Genomic DNA, 14,037 nt, shown 5'->3' with positions numbered 1-14,037 from the left:
AAAACTAAATAAATTTTAACATGTAATAGTAGCATAGAAAAGAAAATAATAATAATAATAATAATAATAATAATAATAATAGTAATATAAAAAAAAAAAAAAAAAAAAAAAGAATTGGTTTACTAAGGCGTTTCTTTCTAAAAAAATTGGGTGTAGTTATTAAGGCATTGCTCCGATCAGGAATGGATCATGGTACCTCAAAGAGCACTTGAGCTATTAAGTATTCGCCATCGTGTGATACAGACGCATGGGCCTTCCCTATTCCAAAGCGATCCTTCTCTGGAATGATCAAACAAGGTTTTCCATCTTTCTTGGTGATAATAACGTCTTGCCATGTTAATTTATGATGTGGGAACGCGGCTTTGTACGAGGCCTCTTTAAGTGCCCATCTACAATTTCCCGTCATAGAGGAATAACAGATTAAGGTTGATATCTTACGAAGCTGTTCTGTTCATGTTTCGGTATGCTCTGTATTGAGCGAGAGAAGAAGAAGAAAAAGGGGGAAAAAAAAATTATTAACCTGGCCCCAAGGTACCGTACAGGCGCGTCAACATCAACCTTTCCGCTTGTCTTCTCCAATAAAACCCGGTATTCCTGTAGCTCTGTTTTTGTGAGAATCCGTGTGAGGAATCTTTCTGGATGGCGAATCAAGATATGCTTGATACGAGGCAGATGCAAGATATCGATACCAATGCCCAGGATTGTCATCCTGAAGGTTGCTTTATTGATAGTAGCTAGGAAGAAAGAAATAACAAAACATTGGAGCAGCCACCACTTTTTTTTAGTGTCCTGTCAGTGTCACGTAAAACGAAGAAGGCATTGTTATAGAAAAATGAAACTTGCCTAAAAAAATATTTTTGTGGGGGACATTTATATCTAATTGAATATACAATTAGTACATTTTTCTCTTCCTTTTTTGCCATATGCATCTCTAGATCATTACCAATGGAATATAAGCAATTTCTTCAGATCCATCAGTACCAGCTGGCAAGCATTCCTGAGGATCTCTGGGAGGTAATACATGCTATTATCTTTGCACTTACAGTATGATTGTTATTATCCTTTTTTACTTTTTTTTACTTACTTTTCCCCTCATAATTATTACTTCTTCGTGTCAACATTTAAATAACAGCCCCTCTTTCAAAAGCTTGGCCAAGATCTATTTGATGCTGGAGAATACCTTGAACTTCATTATGGAGACCCTTTAGATAAATATTCTCTTCATGTCAAGAAAGAAGGTGGTCTCAAGAAGCACGGGTAATATTCGTTACCACAGTTTATATATACATGAATCCGAATCAATGGGTATCGAGCATAATGCCTCTCGAACAGACAGAAATAATACATACTCACGACTATACAAAACTAACCCCAAATGAGCGAATACTCTTTTTTTTTTTTTTTTTTTTTTTTTTTCATAGTGATATTTTTCTTGTTGACCATGCCTGGACCACCAAACCTGAAACTTCGCGCGCTCAACTGCTGGACAATCCACAACTGGTTGAACGTCTTGTTTCTATGATGGATATCTCAGTCGATGAAGATGAAGAAGAAGGAGAAGAGGAACATACAGCCACTACAGAGGATGCTGAAGCTGTTAGCAACTATCCTGATCTGGAAGTCGATCAGGCCATGGTCGAATTAGTGGCCTCACAGGGTAATGTATCTGTGGATCGTGCCAAGGTCGCGCTTCAAAACGAGAAAGGCGATGTTATCGCTGCTTTGATGGTGAGCCAACGTCTTTTGAAATTTCCTAAAACCATGGATCAGACAAATGAAACTAGTTTTTACCAAAAAAAAAAAAAAAAAAAAAAAAACACTAATGCTTTTTTTTTTTTAAAAAAAAAAAATAGTCGCTCACTCTTCATCCAGATCATGACGCTGAAAGCCTCAAGAAGCTTGAAGAAACCATTGGTGGCCAGGTCAAACGTATGTTTGTGTTCAATATAGCCCTTTAATAGATTCGGGAGAAGTTGTAATCTAATCAATTGATATTTGTTTTATTGAATGCTTATTATTTCAGTTGACAAAGAAGCCAAGGCAGCCGAAAAGAAGAAGCAGGACACTATCAACAAGATTATGTCAGAGATGTGGAAGTTCAGTCAAACATACGAATACGCTGTTGTTGATCCTTCTGGTCAGACCAAGAAAGAGAGCGCATGGTGTAAGTCTCATTCACACATTGTCTACTTGTACGTTCAATCTTGTGTATATGTATGAGTCGTTATTAACCAATACTCCTGTAATACGGGTTGTATAAAAAAAAAAAAAAAAAAAAAAAAAAAAGACATTATGGACGAAGTAGGATCATCAATGGCCCACTCGGATACTCCTAACTGTATTTGCGCACCCTTCATCTATGTCGGACGTGGAACAGTTTCTTACAGTATTATCTACCCAATCGAAGACATTCCAAAGGGTGGAGCTCTAACTCGTGATTTCGTCCCCGCGGATATCAAAGATCCCATCACTCGCAAAGCCTATCTTCAACTTTTCAATGGTTCTGCAGATGCTGCAGAGCTCATTGCCGTCTATGAGGTATGGATTGATGAACGCTGTTCGAGATCTATATCGATATATTACTTTCGCTCACTAAAAAAAAAAAAAAAAAAAAAAAAAACACTAATGGAGCATTTGTGCATGTGTATGTTTATGCTATATATCCACGAAAACAATAGTCTGACAAAATGGAGGACAATGAGATCAAACCTTTTGAACAGCCCTTCGTAAAGACACTGACTCGTCCCCCAGCTCAGAAATCGAATCACAAATTGCGTCTCTACACGACCACAGAATGGGTGGCTACCAACTGCAAGTTACCAAGCATTGAGCTTGTTGACTCTGAAGAGCAAGCTGATCTGCTTTGGTTTTCTCAAGATTTCAAGGAGTTTGATAAGCTAACGAAAGGACAAACAATCAATCAGCTCGAGAACGAGTCCTGTGTCACGTTTAAACATAATCTGGCAGCATTGATCAAGGCAGCTTATGGGACTGTCCCATGGTCATCCACTACTTACAACCTTACTACAGAGTTGGCTCAGTTTGTGGGTCATTATCTCTGGAATCAAGCGCATGGACATCGGAACTTATGGATATGCAAGCCATGGAACATGGCTCGTGGTCTGCAAATTACGATTCAACAGGAGTTAGCCCCCTTGGTTAGACTTCGAGATACTGGTCCAAAAATTGTGCAAGAGTACATCCAGACGCCTGTTCTCTATGAAGGCCGCAAATTCGACTTGCGATACATTGTATTATTGAAGGCAACCCATAAGGTTGAAGGCGATCCAAGCCAAGAATACGAGTTCCAGTTGATGGTCTACAAAATGTTCTGGATCCGTCTGGCCAACCAACCATTCGAGCTTAATGACTTTGATAACTATGAGAAGCACTTTACTGTATGCATTTTTTTTTTTTTTTTTTTTTTTTTTTGTGACGATTGAGGGTTTTGTTTTTTTTTTTATTCTCATGGGGGGTCTTCCAAGTTTTTTGTCTCCAAATCTTCCCTAACCGAAAGCGCTGTGCATACTTTAAAACGAAATTTGTAGGTCATGAATTATGGCAACTACAACTTGACACAGTTGCTGTACACTAAATTCATCGAGAATTTTGAGAAAGAGCATTCAAGCAAACACGACAAGAAATGGGCAGACATCCAGGCAGACATCAACGAGTCCATTAAGGCCATCTTTGCTGCAGCTGTTGTCAAGTCTCAACCTCAAGGATTGGGTGCTCAGGATGCCAAGGCCAAGACACAACCTTATGAAGCGTTCTCGGTCTATGGCATTGATGTAATGTTGAAGGATAACTGTCAGCCTGTTATTGTTGAAGTCAACTTCTCGCCTGACTGTACTAGAGCCTGTAAATACGACCCAGAATTCTTGAACAATATTTTAACCGTGGTGGATCCTCGTGCTGGAGATATTAACAAGGCTCTCAAGGCCTTTAACATTTTGTAATTTAAATCTTAAAAGAAAGTGTAAGAGATAATAAAAAATCGACAATAACTCTCTAATAAACTTACAATCAGGAATATAAAACTAATATTATAATATGTATTGTCATTGTATGAAGGTATGTGTTTTCTTGAAATTATTTGATGTTTTTTGGTAATTATTGATTACATTTCCAATAACGTGCCGAAGACCTATTCCGAGAAAATACGATAGCAAAATAGAGGAGTCAGTCTCTTTCATATTACGGTTGCGGTAGAGCAGATTGATTGACATAAAAAATAGGAAATAAAGGGCTTTGTGCTAAGCTTACGCGATCCCAGATCTTGGAAGTGATGCCGTATCCATTGTCATAGTTCTTGTAGTGATGAGCCAGATGATAGGTTTTCATTTCCTTAAAATGGAACTCGAAGACACGAGCATGGTGTAGATAATAATGGACCATGTCGTAGCAAATGTATCCAAAGTATACCCCAGACATCAATGCATTTGCCATAGGAGCTTCTAGCAAGGTATGAGCCAGCAAGTACAGTGGGGTACCGATGACAATAGTCAGCACGGGAGGCATGACCAAGCGCAACCTTGAAGTAAAAGAAAAAAAAAAAAAAAAAAAATGAGCTACGCGATGTTATGGCTTAAGAAACCCCTGGCAAATATGAGAACAGCTGACCAAAAGGACAGAACAGCAGGGAATTCGTATTTCGTTGGGGTGGGTCTGCATTTCGGCTCGGTCAAAAAAGGATAAAAAAGAAAAACCTGCATTAATCAGGTCACACAGGGTGTATATAAAAAAGAAAATTACCTATCCATGGGAAGATAGTGATGAATTCCATGTAAAAGGAAATGAGCCACATTGGAATAGGTACTGTCAGGCAAAAGATCGTCCACATGGAAGAGGAATCTGTGAATAGAATACTCTGCTAATGTCCAAGTCATCACACCAGCCAAGAAAGTGGATCCTGCTTTTTCAACAGACAAGGCTCCTGCTTCTTCTCCGCCTTGAATCGCCCATGAGAGCATCAATGCGACGACTGGCAACCATAAGATTGGGACCAACCACCATGGTGTACGACTGAAGACTTCCAAAAAGTCTGACTCAAATACACGAGCAGAATAAGGCAAGTGTCGAGGAATATGCACCTGTTTCATGTAAAAATCTTTAGGATAATTGGCTTTCCAGAGCTGGTAAAGCAATGGCTTGCTGAGATCCAAAAACTTCTCCTTCTTGACATCGGCGGCAATATCGGTCGTAACCAAATGTGTGTGGTCTTTTTCCTCTTCAATATTTCCTTTTGCCGAGGTTGTCGTCTTGACAGTAGTTATCGTTGTCCTTTGAATAATACCTGTGGCGCCATCGGAAGAAATAGTCTTTGTTGTTGTCGTAGTGGAGGTTGTATTCTCGAGCTGACCAATAAGCAACTCGTCCAACATCTCATATGCACCTTCCGAATGCACGTGCTCGAGTTCATCCTTCATCAACTGTGTCACATCCTTGCCAGCATGGTCAAGAATCAATTCTTCTCCTCCAGGATGATCTGCCACAAAGCCCGAAACATCATAGACCTTGTTATTGTGGATCACCCAGCAGTCGTCGGCCGAGGTGTGCTTGGCCACTTCTTGAAATGAAATGACTTTGGTCATTATTGCTATATCTGTCTCTTTTTTTTCCTTGAAATACTGGGTTTTATCTTCAGTAGGCCAATAACCCAAAGTAAACTGAATGACTTTGCTATGTCTTGAAGGGTATGAAGGCTTGAGCAATTTGAATATGAAATAACAGGATGAAAAAGGTCGAGATGATGAGAAAGAGAATTGAAAAAAAAACCCCTGAAAGCTAAAGGGTAAAGTCCCGTGATCAGAACTTTGTGTTCAAGGAACGAACGACGGTCGGTTCGTTTGGCCGTGACACAATTCATTTGTTTATTCTTATATTTTAAAAATGGCCTAACACATTGTGGGATGAATGATTATTGGACAGTTGAGCGCAGTCTTTTATCTTGTCCAACGCTACTGCTCAGCCTAAATTAACGGCTATAAATCAGGCACGGCGAAAGTGTAAAGCGATGATAAAGATAAAAGAATCATACTTTGAAAGAGAAGCTTCTTGAATGCATTGAGCTAGACAAGTTCGTAGAGAATATAGTAAAAAAAAACAATATGCAAGTCCACACATTACAACCAAGTACCTATCCAAGTTTTTATTTTATATGCCTGTCAATAGAACAGTACTTGCGAAAGGCAGGGTGCGTATCTTTATTGATCAACATTAGCCTCATGAATGCGCATACTTTGAAATTTGCAACTCCTACTACCTCGAATCCTAGCCTTCATGTGCTCTCTGTCATAGTTTTCCATAGCTTTAGAGGATCGTATCTTGCTGTAGCCTTTTCGAGCAACTGAAGCATGCGCCCGTGCACGCTTTGGAACCCTGCTTCGCTGTAGTATACGCTTGCTCTATCTCTTCTGCTGAGACAAATAAGATTGTTCAAAGAGAGGGAGAGCGCGGTTGTTCAGTATTGATTACGTGGGCGTCCTATTACACTACCATACGGTCACTGATTTCAGTCTGAACCTGCAAAACTAAGTTCCTCTGCATCCTGCTATGTTTGCGAGTTGAAACAAATACATCTTTCACGAAAAGCAACTATTCTGGCGAACGCGACAACCTACTTTATTTGCTGCTTTGATTCCTCTCATCTCTTTCTCCATCCCCCTCTATCGATACTTTCCTCGTTTCCGATCAAAGTATGCTTTACGATTTCGACAGTACTTGGATCGACAAGGAGCATTCTCCAATAAAGCATCACAGAGTGATCATGGGTACTTGGCAGGTGTGTAGCATTCGTGACAACCTACACTGAAGTAGTCCCGATTTAACAATCCATGTTAAAAAAGACTCAAAATTAAATGTCAATTCTTTTTCTTTTTACCTTTTCAACAAGCTTCTTCGTCAATATCCTATGCTTCGATGCTTGCCCACGATTTGCCTTGAATGACCCAAGTCCAATGCAAATCACCGCATTCGTATTGGCGCAAAGAACTTTTGTTGAGTCCAGGGAGAGACATCAAGCCGGCAGCAACAACAGGATTTGGTCTACTACAAATATGACTAGGTCCTGAAAGGCCTTTGTCTTAAAAGAGTTGTAAGTGTTGGCTTGACAATACTTTTTTGGTTAATTTATTAAATTCTGTGCTTAATCTAGATGGTGTTTTTAATGGGATGGACTACATGGACAACCTGTGGACTTGTAGACCACCCCATATATTTTTAATGATTGAATTGGTTTGGTAGCTCACTGCGTGACAGACTTGTAACAACAAGCAAGTCTCAAAAAATAATGGGATCACGACCAAATGAAACGAACTAACGGTTACTAAAGCAAATTTGCCACCAATAATTAAAATTTATACAGTCACGTTTATTGTTGTTTGTTGTTGTTTTGCTTCATTGTTGGCATCGTTCTTTTTCTCATTTTCCTGCTTAAAATGCCGAAACATTTCAAGACAGCTTCTTCTAGTAAAGAAGCAGAGTCAAGAAAGCCAGCGAATTCTGAGGCTTTGTCTAAAAAGCCTAAGAGTTTTAAGAAAAAAGCCAAAATTAAGAAGACTGTCCAAGTTGTTAAGGAGACGACACATGAAAAGACAGTTTCGTCCTCTATCGTCGCAAAATCAGCGCCGTCCTCAAACTGGAAAACCCTTATCTCTGTATGTCATATATTTCAGAATAGTATTGTCTTTGAATGGAGCTATGCTGGGGCTTGTTTTTATATCTGTTCTCCTTCAACTGGCTTACATTAGCTTCCTTCCTTTCTTTTTTTTTTTTTTTTTTTTTTTTTTTTAAGACTATTAAACCTTCCCCTCGCAAAACTATACCCGTTTACAACGCATCAAAAAAGCGCTCATCTTCAGATTTTGATGATGATCAAGACGCAACATCAGCTAGAACGAAAATACCAAACTTGAACATTGTTACTGGAACTAAACACGATACTACTCAACTATGGTTTGATGATATTTCAAAAGAGGATCTTGAAAAGGCATACGGGAAATCAGGGTGCAAGCACGAGTATGATCCAACAGAAACTGGAAAACACAAGTAAATGATTCTGACCACTATTCAATCTATATAATATAAAGCATGATATGGTATTTATTGAGATCATAGCATCTAACCGTCGATACTTCTATCTTGATAGGATTGGAAAGTATGTGGGGATTGATTGTGAGATGGTAGGCGTTGGGCCAGATGGTGAACAGTCAGCTTTAGCTCGAGTCAGTATTGTCAACTATCATGGCGTTACAGTCCTGGATCTCTATGTCCGTCCACTGGAACGTGTGACAGATTTTCGCACTGAGGTCAGTGGCATCACGCCAAGACACCTTGCCAAGGCAATAGATTTTAAAGACGCCCAAAAGCAGGTGGCTGATATTATCAAGGATAAAATAGTTGTTGGACATGCACTACAAAATGATTTCAAGGCTCTATTGCTCGAACACCCACAGAGACTAATCCGTGATACCTCCAGATACCAACCGTTCAGAGCTCTAGCTAAAGGCAAAACCCCATCACTCAGAAAGCTCGCCCAGGAGATTTTGGGAATTAAGATCCAACAAGGATCTCATTCTAGTGTCGAGGATGCTCGAATAACTATTCTGTTGTATAGAAAGCATAAGGAGGCATGGGATTCATCACTTGCACTCAAAGCCAAGAAATTGGCTACCAAGGCAAAAAAGAACAAAAAGTCTACTTTAAAACTTCAAGTATGAGACTCGAATCAAACAGGCTAATTAAATATTATGTTATGTCTAAGCATGCACAATGCAAAGCAGATCATTTTCTATTAGCTGTTTTTATGCTTATTTTCTTGATTGAAATGAAGAAATGGGTTTTATGCAATGCCTATCCTTCTGGCCATGCGCCTATACTGAGCAGCTGCAAGCTTGCGTTTCCTCCAAACTAACAATAAACCTGAGAAAAAAGCTAGGAACACATTCATAGACTAGCATAGACTAGCCAAGGTTAGCGTTGAATCATGATAGGAACACATCAGTTAAGAATGCATCAGTAAGTCCAATAGAGAGAGTTCTTACAAAAAAATGTGCGAATTTCCTCGCTTCGACTGCTTTGACATGGAGGCATGATCTATATGTGGGAAGCTTGAGTTTAAGGTCCTCGTCTTCTTCCTTTCTGGGATCAACATAATGACATTCTATCCTTTGTCGATTGTGAGTTTCTTTACAGACATTTTCGGTTTGCTGAATGGAAAATAAATAGAATGAGGTTGAACATTAGTTTCGACGCTCTTAGAAGTAAATGACGAATTGTCCCTGAACTTCTATGCCTCCGCCTCTTACGATTTGCAGAGTACTACATGCGAGACATTCTCCTACAACCTCGCATGTGTAGCTTAAAGGATCCATTGTTGTATCAGGCCCTAGCTGTCTTTTAAAAGTATCTGAGGCAATTCGAGTTGAGACTGACATTGGCGGCACTACTGACAATGATAAAGCGCTTGGTAGTCTGGGTGAATTAAGATGGTTGATATGATTGGAAGGAAAGGAAAGCAACTATTTGTCAATTCAACAATATACACATCATTCTCAAATGTATAATGAACATTTACAAAACCTAACCATGATGCTTACATTGAAAAGAAACATAGTAATGTAAGCAACAACAAAGCTGCTTGTTTTCCAAAAATATTTGATGACAATTTCCGTTGCATGAAGTTGTCAAACGGCATCACAAGTAATTGTTTAATAAAAGTAAAGCAAAAGTCAAAAATTAAAATTTAAGAGGAAGCCTAAGATTTCTGTGAACGACTTTTACTGAAATTGTCGATTTATTGATCATGTACAAATATCAAGCGCATGTTATTTCTATTTGCAGCAATAAAGGCTGGAAGAAACATGATTATCTCCATAATGGCTCTCTCAAAGGCTATACAGGATGCAGCGACCATAAGAGGAATTTCAAGTGCTATTTGGCGACGTTGTTAAACAGCAAAGACATTGGATGTCATAGTCCAAATTCCTTGTAGACACGGCATATGGGTATGACATGTAATCCAGACGATTTGGATCGTATAAACGAATCCCAAAAATTTTTCACAAGCGAATTTTACTAGTGTGATATGGCATGGAACCCTGATAGCAGTTACGCTGGTGGCTCCAAGAAGCATCAATGGTAAAATCCTTCTGAGTGGTGATGCATCAAAAACAGACTGAAAATCGTCAAGCTCTTCGAACACCCGAGCAGCCACAAACTTTGTGTGGCTATGAAAAAAAATGTTGTGGCTGCTCACCGTGTTTGGCCGAAATAAAAGACACTAACCAGTCCATTTATTCATTACATCTTTCAATCTTGAGGCCATCAACAGAATGTCCAAGAAAGCTCCTGCTGCCGCTGCATCCCTCTTGCGTCTGGTTGTCCCTGCAGGGAAGGCCACTCCATCTCCTCCTATTGGCCCTGCCCTCGGTCAGCGTGGTGTCAAGTCGATGGATTTCTGTAAACAGTTCAATGACAGAACCAAGAACGTTGAACCTGGAACGCCTTTGCCTGTCATTATTACTGTTAAGGGTGACCGTACATTCACATTTGTCACAAAATCACCACCGACTTCCTTTTTCCTTAAACGTGCCGCAGGGATCGAGAAGGGCGCTACTAACATTGGCAAGGAACACCCGTTTGTCGGCAAAGTCAACTTGAAGCAAGTTTACGAAATTGCAAAGATCAAGCAGGCAGACGAAGGCATGGAACATTTGTCACTTAAAGGCATTTGTGCGGGAGTTGTTGGAAGTGCAAGATCGATGGGTATTGAAGTCGTCGCATAATATTCAGAGGAGAAAATTGGGAAATATGTTTTCGAGCCAAAGAAGAGTATTAGATATCCGAATGACATTTATTTGTAAAATAGACCTTTAAACAAGCATGGCACATGTGAAATCCTTGAGTGTACAGTCCTCCCACGTTTTGTAAGGGCGTTTTTCTTTTTCTTTTTTTACTCTGCGACATTAGGCTTGGTCAGCAATTGCACCAGATCGGATATTGATATTAAATCACATTTCGTGGCTTGTCGTTTGTTGTTACTCCTTTTTTCATTTCTCTTAACAGTGTGTGGAATGAACAGGCATTCCTTTTCGCATTTCCGAGCATTCTATTCTTAATCTAACTCCATCTTCTAACCAACTCAGACATGTCGCCCGGAAAGGACACCACTGCCATTAACCCACCTCCTGCATGCCCCATGCATCAAGCACCAAAGCCTCCTCCAGGTTGTCCTATGCACCGGCAAGAAAATGGAGAAAGCCTCAACCCAGATAATAATATTCCTAATTTAGCTCAATCACCCTTTCCTGACCAAGAAATACCCCTCCCTACTGAAAGAGTAATTTCCTCTATTCCTAAAGCCAAAACAAATGATAGTTCCAAATGGGAATACCCTTCGCCCCAACAATTTTATAATGCTCTTCGTAGAAAGGGTTGGGAGACTCCCGAAGATGCAATCGAAACGATGGTCGATATTCATAACTGGATGAACGAGGAAGCTTGGAATGAAGTCATGAAATGGGAAAAGGAGCATTCTGAGTATGTTACCCATACATCTTCTATCCACCACTGTTTTTTTCCTGTCAATATAGCCAAATAGGATAGTTGCCCTTTTTTAACAATCAGCATCTCGAGTAACGTTATATTTTAGTACCTGCTGTGAACCTAAACTCCTTCGTTTCCAGGGCCGGCCTCAGCAACTCAGTCCAAAGGCTAGAATCATGGGTTTTTTTGGGTGAGTTGAACAAGTGATCGTTTTTTTTAAGGTGACGTTTTTATATCAATCACTTATTTAAACTTTTTTTTTTTTTTTTTTTTTTTTTTTTTTGGTATGCACATATGCACAGCGCTCCTAAACCTTTTGATCGTCATGATTGGATCATCGATCGGTGTGGCAAGGAAGTACGTTATGTTATCGACTATTATGGTGGACAGGATGATGTCGCCAACGATGTGCCAGTTTTTCACTTGGATGTCCGTCCGGCTCTAGATTCTATGGAGAGTGCTATGGATAGACTCAAGTTTGGCGTTCGCGAAGCCTTTGCACGGTTTAAGAGTGAGTCACAGACGTCTTCCAAAACTGCTTAAAGGGGTCAAAAAAGAAAAGAGAAAGCAACAATTCAAGATTTGTTAAATGTATAACATACCAAGCAGAAGCAACCCCAACCATTCCTGCCGTGTAATAACTTTTTTATGTAGAGCATAGATTACTTTTATTTTATTTTATTTTTTCTCCACCCATTGAAGTAATAATACAATTGACAGGCACAGAATTATTCCGGGATTTGTGACCCTTAAGAGCATAAAATAAGCCGTATTCTGACTGAATATGAGATCTGCATACTGTGTTGACGTGTTGCTCCTTCTCAATCTCATTCCCAAGAAAATGTAATTTTTGACAGATAGATCGTTTTCACTAGGGGCTGGAGGACCATCCATCGCTTGGAAGAAGGAACAATTGATCAATCCATCCAACAATATGCGACTGATCTACATGCTTATCGCATGTCAGTGTCACCATTGGTGTATCCATAATCCTACATACTATGTATACATTCTCGAGTGTTTCAAGAAAACTTTGGAATTCGGTTCATAACTTTATGTTAAAGAAATCACAATATCCCTCATTCACATCACCTTCGGCCTCGATTATTACTATACAAAATTAAAAGAAAAAAAAAAAGTACCCATCAACAGGATTCATGGAGGCATTTCAATGCATTGACTTAGTGTCGTGTCATGTCAAGAAACATATATGATACGCATGCGACAGACAGGATCACTCGACAGGCAACACCAATCATGGCGCATGAGTCTTACTGCTGAGAATATTGACAGTATAGAAGACAAGGCAGGATGGCAGTGATCAATAGAAACTGCTTTTTACTCGGACCATGGAGCTCATTTTGTTTTAACCACTTACCACTCTGGTTATTTTATTGCTTTTTAATACCTTGTAGTCGAAATGGGTCGTCGTCCAGCTCGTTGCTACAGATACCAGAAGAACAAGGCTTACCCTAAGTCTCGCTTCTGCCGTGGTGTCCCTGGTTAGTACATTAGCGTGACCTGACTTGGGGCTATAAATAATGCTATTGATTTCGTGAGTTGGACAGCATAAAGAGGGCCAGAAGATTGTCAGGAGAGCTCTTGTTCGATACAATACAATCGGTTGAAGTACTTGTCGGCTCAGAGGAGAGGATTGAAAGAAATGCGTTTGGGACTTGAACATGGATCACGGATATCCGATTATAACGCAAAATTCGAAAAACTAATGGTGTTTTGCTGGAATTTTTTTTGTGGCTCTTTAATTTAGATCCCAAGATTCGTATCTACGATCTTGGTCGCAAGAAGGCCGGTGTCGACGAGTTCCCTCTCTGCGTCCACTTGCTCTGCGACGAGAAGCAGCAGATTTCCTCTGAGGCTCTTGAGGCTGGTCGTATTTGCGCCAACAAGTACATCACCAAGAACTCTGGAAAGGATTCCTTCCACATGCGTGTCCGTCTCCATCCTTTCCACGTCTTGCGTATCAATAAGATGTTGTCCTGCGCCGGTGCTGATCGTCTTCAGACCGGTATGCGTGGTGCTTATGGTAAGCCCATGGGTACTGCTGCTCGCGTAAACATTGGCCAGGTTATCTTCTCCATCCGTACCAAGGATACCAACAAGGCTGTCGTTATCGAGTCTCTTCGTCGTGCCAAGTTCAAGTTCGCTGGTCGTCAGAAGATCGCTGTCTCCAAGAAGTGGGGTTTCACCAAACTCTCTCGTGAGGACTATATTGCTAAGCGCTCTGCTGGTCTCCTCCAGCCCGATGGCTGCTACGTTAAGTACCTTAACGAGAAGGGACCCCTCAATACCTATTTTGAGAGAACCCTTCGTAGCCAGGCTTAAGGTTGTGTCTAGTGCTTGTGAACGCGGAAAAAAATAAAATAAAATAAATGCAACCTTTTCTTCAATTGGTCTGCAAAAAAAAAAAAAAAAAAAAAAAAACTAATACATGATAATGCTGCTCCATGGAGTTATAGCAGCCTGTATCTT

At 40.0% G+C, this 14,037-nt stretch overlaps 8 protein-coding genes across 8 annotated transcripts; 5 read left to right on the top strand and 3 right to left on the bottom strand.

Moving 5' to 3' along the window:
* Positions 1–117: 117 nt before the first annotated feature.
* BCR41DRAFT_359841 (4'-phosphopantetheinyl transferase superfamily) lies at positions 118–734 on the bottom strand. Its single transcript, XM_022025272.1, has 2 exons — positions 521–734; positions 118–389 (listed from the first exon to the last, which is right to left on the bottom strand). Exons 1-2 carry the CDS (start codon positions 706–708, stop codon positions 188–190), a joined length of 390 nt encoding a protein of 129 aa, XP_021878287.1. The 5' UTR covers positions 709–734; the 3' UTR covers positions 118–187.
* Positions 735–852: 118 nt separating this feature from the next.
* On the top strand, positions 853–4,036 carry BCR41DRAFT_359838 (tubulin-tyrosine ligase family-domain-containing protein). Its single transcript, XM_022025271.1, has 8 exons — positions 853–1,014; positions 1,133–1,257; positions 1,422–1,728; positions 1,854–1,929; positions 2,024–2,164; positions 2,288–2,538; positions 2,679–3,398; positions 3,549–4,036. Exons 1-8 carry the CDS (start codon positions 946–948, stop codon positions 3,957–3,959), a joined length of 2,100 nt encoding a protein of 699 aa, XP_021878286.1. The 5' UTR covers positions 853–945; the 3' UTR covers positions 3,960–4,036.
* Positions 4,037–4,120: 84 nt separating this feature from the next.
* BCR41DRAFT_373442 (hypothetical protein) lies at positions 4,121–5,594 on the bottom strand (the record flags this gene model as incomplete). The annotated part of the gene is made up of 3 exons (XM_022026776.1): positions 4,121–4,147; positions 4,267–4,534; positions 4,756–5,594. The coding sequence occupies 3 exons, from the start codon at positions 5,592–5,594 to the stop codon at positions 4,121–4,123; spliced, it is 1,134 nt and encodes a 377-aa protein (XP_021878285.1).
* A 1,818-nt stretch (positions 5,595–7,412) lies between these two features.
* On the top strand, positions 7,413–8,759 carry BCR41DRAFT_340064 (ribonuclease H-like domain-containing protein). Its single transcript, XM_022022181.1, has 3 exons — positions 7,413–7,658; positions 7,796–8,049; positions 8,150–8,759. The coding sequence occupies exons 1-3, from the start codon at positions 7,440–7,442 to the stop codon at positions 8,718–8,720; spliced, it is 1,044 nt and encodes a 347-aa protein (XP_021878284.1). The 5' UTR covers positions 7,413–7,439; the 3' UTR covers positions 8,721–8,759.
* A 35-nt stretch (positions 8,760–8,794) lies between these two features.
* On the bottom strand, positions 8,795–9,769 carry BCR41DRAFT_150433 (hypothetical protein). Its single transcript, XM_022019592.1, has 4 exons — positions 9,600–9,769; positions 9,309–9,474; positions 9,045–9,209; positions 8,795–8,953 (listed from the first exon to the last, which is right to left on the bottom strand). The coding sequence occupies exons 1-4, from the start codon at positions 9,695–9,697 to the stop codon at positions 8,843–8,845; spliced, it is 540 nt and encodes a 179-aa protein (XP_021878283.1). The 5' UTR covers positions 9,698–9,769; the 3' UTR covers positions 8,795–8,842.
* A 509-nt stretch (positions 9,770–10,278) lies between these two features.
* On the top strand, positions 10,279–11,032 carry BCR41DRAFT_359832 (mitochondrial ribosomal protein L11). The gene has a single exon (XM_022025270.1). It carries the CDS (start codon positions 10,335–10,337, stop codon positions 10,785–10,787), a length of 453 nt encoding a protein of 150 aa, XP_021878282.1. The 5' UTR covers positions 10,279–10,334; the 3' UTR covers positions 10,788–11,032.
* A 54-nt stretch (positions 11,033–11,086) lies between these two features.
* BCR41DRAFT_359830 (cytochrome c/c1 heme-lyase) lies at positions 11,087–12,316 on the top strand. The gene is made up of 3 exons (XM_022025269.1): positions 11,087–11,541; positions 11,654–11,737; positions 11,850–12,316. Exons 1-3 carry the CDS (start codon positions 11,150–11,152, stop codon positions 12,088–12,090), a joined length of 717 nt encoding a protein of 238 aa, XP_021878281.1. The 5' UTR covers positions 11,087–11,149; the 3' UTR covers positions 12,091–12,316.
* Positions 12,317–12,962: 646 nt separating this feature from the next.
* On the top strand, positions 12,963–13,891 carry BCR41DRAFT_359829 (ribosomal protein L10e/L16; the record flags this gene model as incomplete). The annotated part of the gene is made up of 2 exons (XM_022025268.1): positions 12,963–13,049; positions 13,316–13,891. The coding sequence occupies exons 1-2, from the start codon at positions 12,968–12,970 to the stop codon at positions 13,888–13,890; spliced, it is 657 nt and encodes a 218-aa protein (XP_021878280.1). The 5' UTR covers positions 12,963–12,967.
* Positions 13,892–14,037: the final 146 nt, after the last annotated feature.

This window comes from Lobosporangium transversale, assembly GCF_002105155.1.
Source record: "Lobosporangium transversale strain NRRL 3116 chromosome Unknown BCR41scaffold_39, whole genome shotgun sequence".
NCBI classification, from domain to species: domain Eukaryota; kingdom Fungi; phylum Mortierellomycota; class Mortierellomycetes; order Mortierellales; family Mortierellaceae; genus Lobosporangium; species Lobosporangium transversale.
The sequence above is the reverse complement of the archived record's forward strand: the minus strand, read 5'-3'. Positions and strand labels throughout refer to the sequence as shown.

Excerpts from the sequence above, each read along its gene's own strand:
- BCR41DRAFT_359841 (XM_022025272.1), bottom strand. The coding sequence starts at position 708 with ATGACAATCCTGGGCATTGGTATCGATATCTTGCATCTGCCTCGTATC. Across the intron at positions 390-520 it reads GTACGGTACCTTGGGGCCAG|ATGGGCACTTAAAGAGGCCT; the intron begins GTTAATAATTTT and ends GGGAAATTGTAG.
- BCR41DRAFT_359838 (XM_022025271.1), top strand. The coding sequence starts at position 946 with ATGGAATATAAGCAATTTCTTCAGATCCATCAGTACCAGCTGGCAAGC. Across the intron at positions 1,258-1,421 it reads GGTGGTCTCAAGAAGCACGG|TGATATTTTTCTTGTTGACC; the intron begins GTAATATTCGTT and ends TTTTTTTCATAG. Across the intron at positions 1,729-1,853 it reads ATGTTATCGCTGCTTTGATG|TCGCTCACTCTTCATCCAGA; the intron begins GTGAGCCAACGT and ends AAAAAAAAATAG.
- BCR41DRAFT_340064 (XM_022022181.1), top strand. The coding sequence starts at position 7,440 with ATGCCGAAACATTTCAAGACAGCTTCTTCTAGTAAAGAAGCAGAGTCA. Across the intron at positions 7,659-7,795 it reads ACTGGAAAACCCTTATCTCT|ACTATTAAACCTTCCCCTCG; the intron begins GTATGTCATATA and ends TTTTTTTTTAAG. Across the intron at positions 8,050-8,149 it reads ACAGAAACTGGAAAACACAA|GATTGGAAAGTATGTGGGGA; the intron begins GTAAATGATTCT and ends CTATCTTGATAG.
- BCR41DRAFT_150433 (XM_022019592.1), bottom strand. The coding sequence starts at position 9,697 with ATGCCGTTTGACAACTTCATGCAACGGAAATTGTCATCAAATATTTTT. Across the intron at positions 9,210-9,308 it reads CATGTAGTACTCTGCAAATC|CAAACCGAAAATGTCTGTAA; the intron begins GTAAGAGGCGGA and ends TTTTCCATTCAG. Across the intron at positions 8,954-9,044 it reads GGAAATTCGCACATTTTTTT|TCTATGAATGTGTTCCTAGC; the intron begins GTAAGAACTCTC and ends AGTCTATGCTAG.
- BCR41DRAFT_359832 (XM_022025270.1), top strand. The coding sequence starts at position 10,335 with ATGTCCAAGAAAGCTCCTGCTGCCGCTGCATCCCTCTTGCGTCTGGTT.
- BCR41DRAFT_359830 (XM_022025269.1), top strand. The coding sequence starts at position 11,150 with ATGTCGCCCGGAAAGGACACCACTGCCATTAACCCACCTCCTGCATGC. Across the intron at positions 11,542-11,653 it reads TGGGAAAAGGAGCATTCTGA|TACCTGCTGTGAACCTAAAC; the intron begins GTATGTTACCCA and ends GTTATATTTTAG. Across the intron at positions 11,738-11,849 it reads AGAATCATGGGTTTTTTTGG|CGCTCCTAAACCTTTTGATC; the intron begins GTGAGTTGAACA and ends ACATATGCACAG.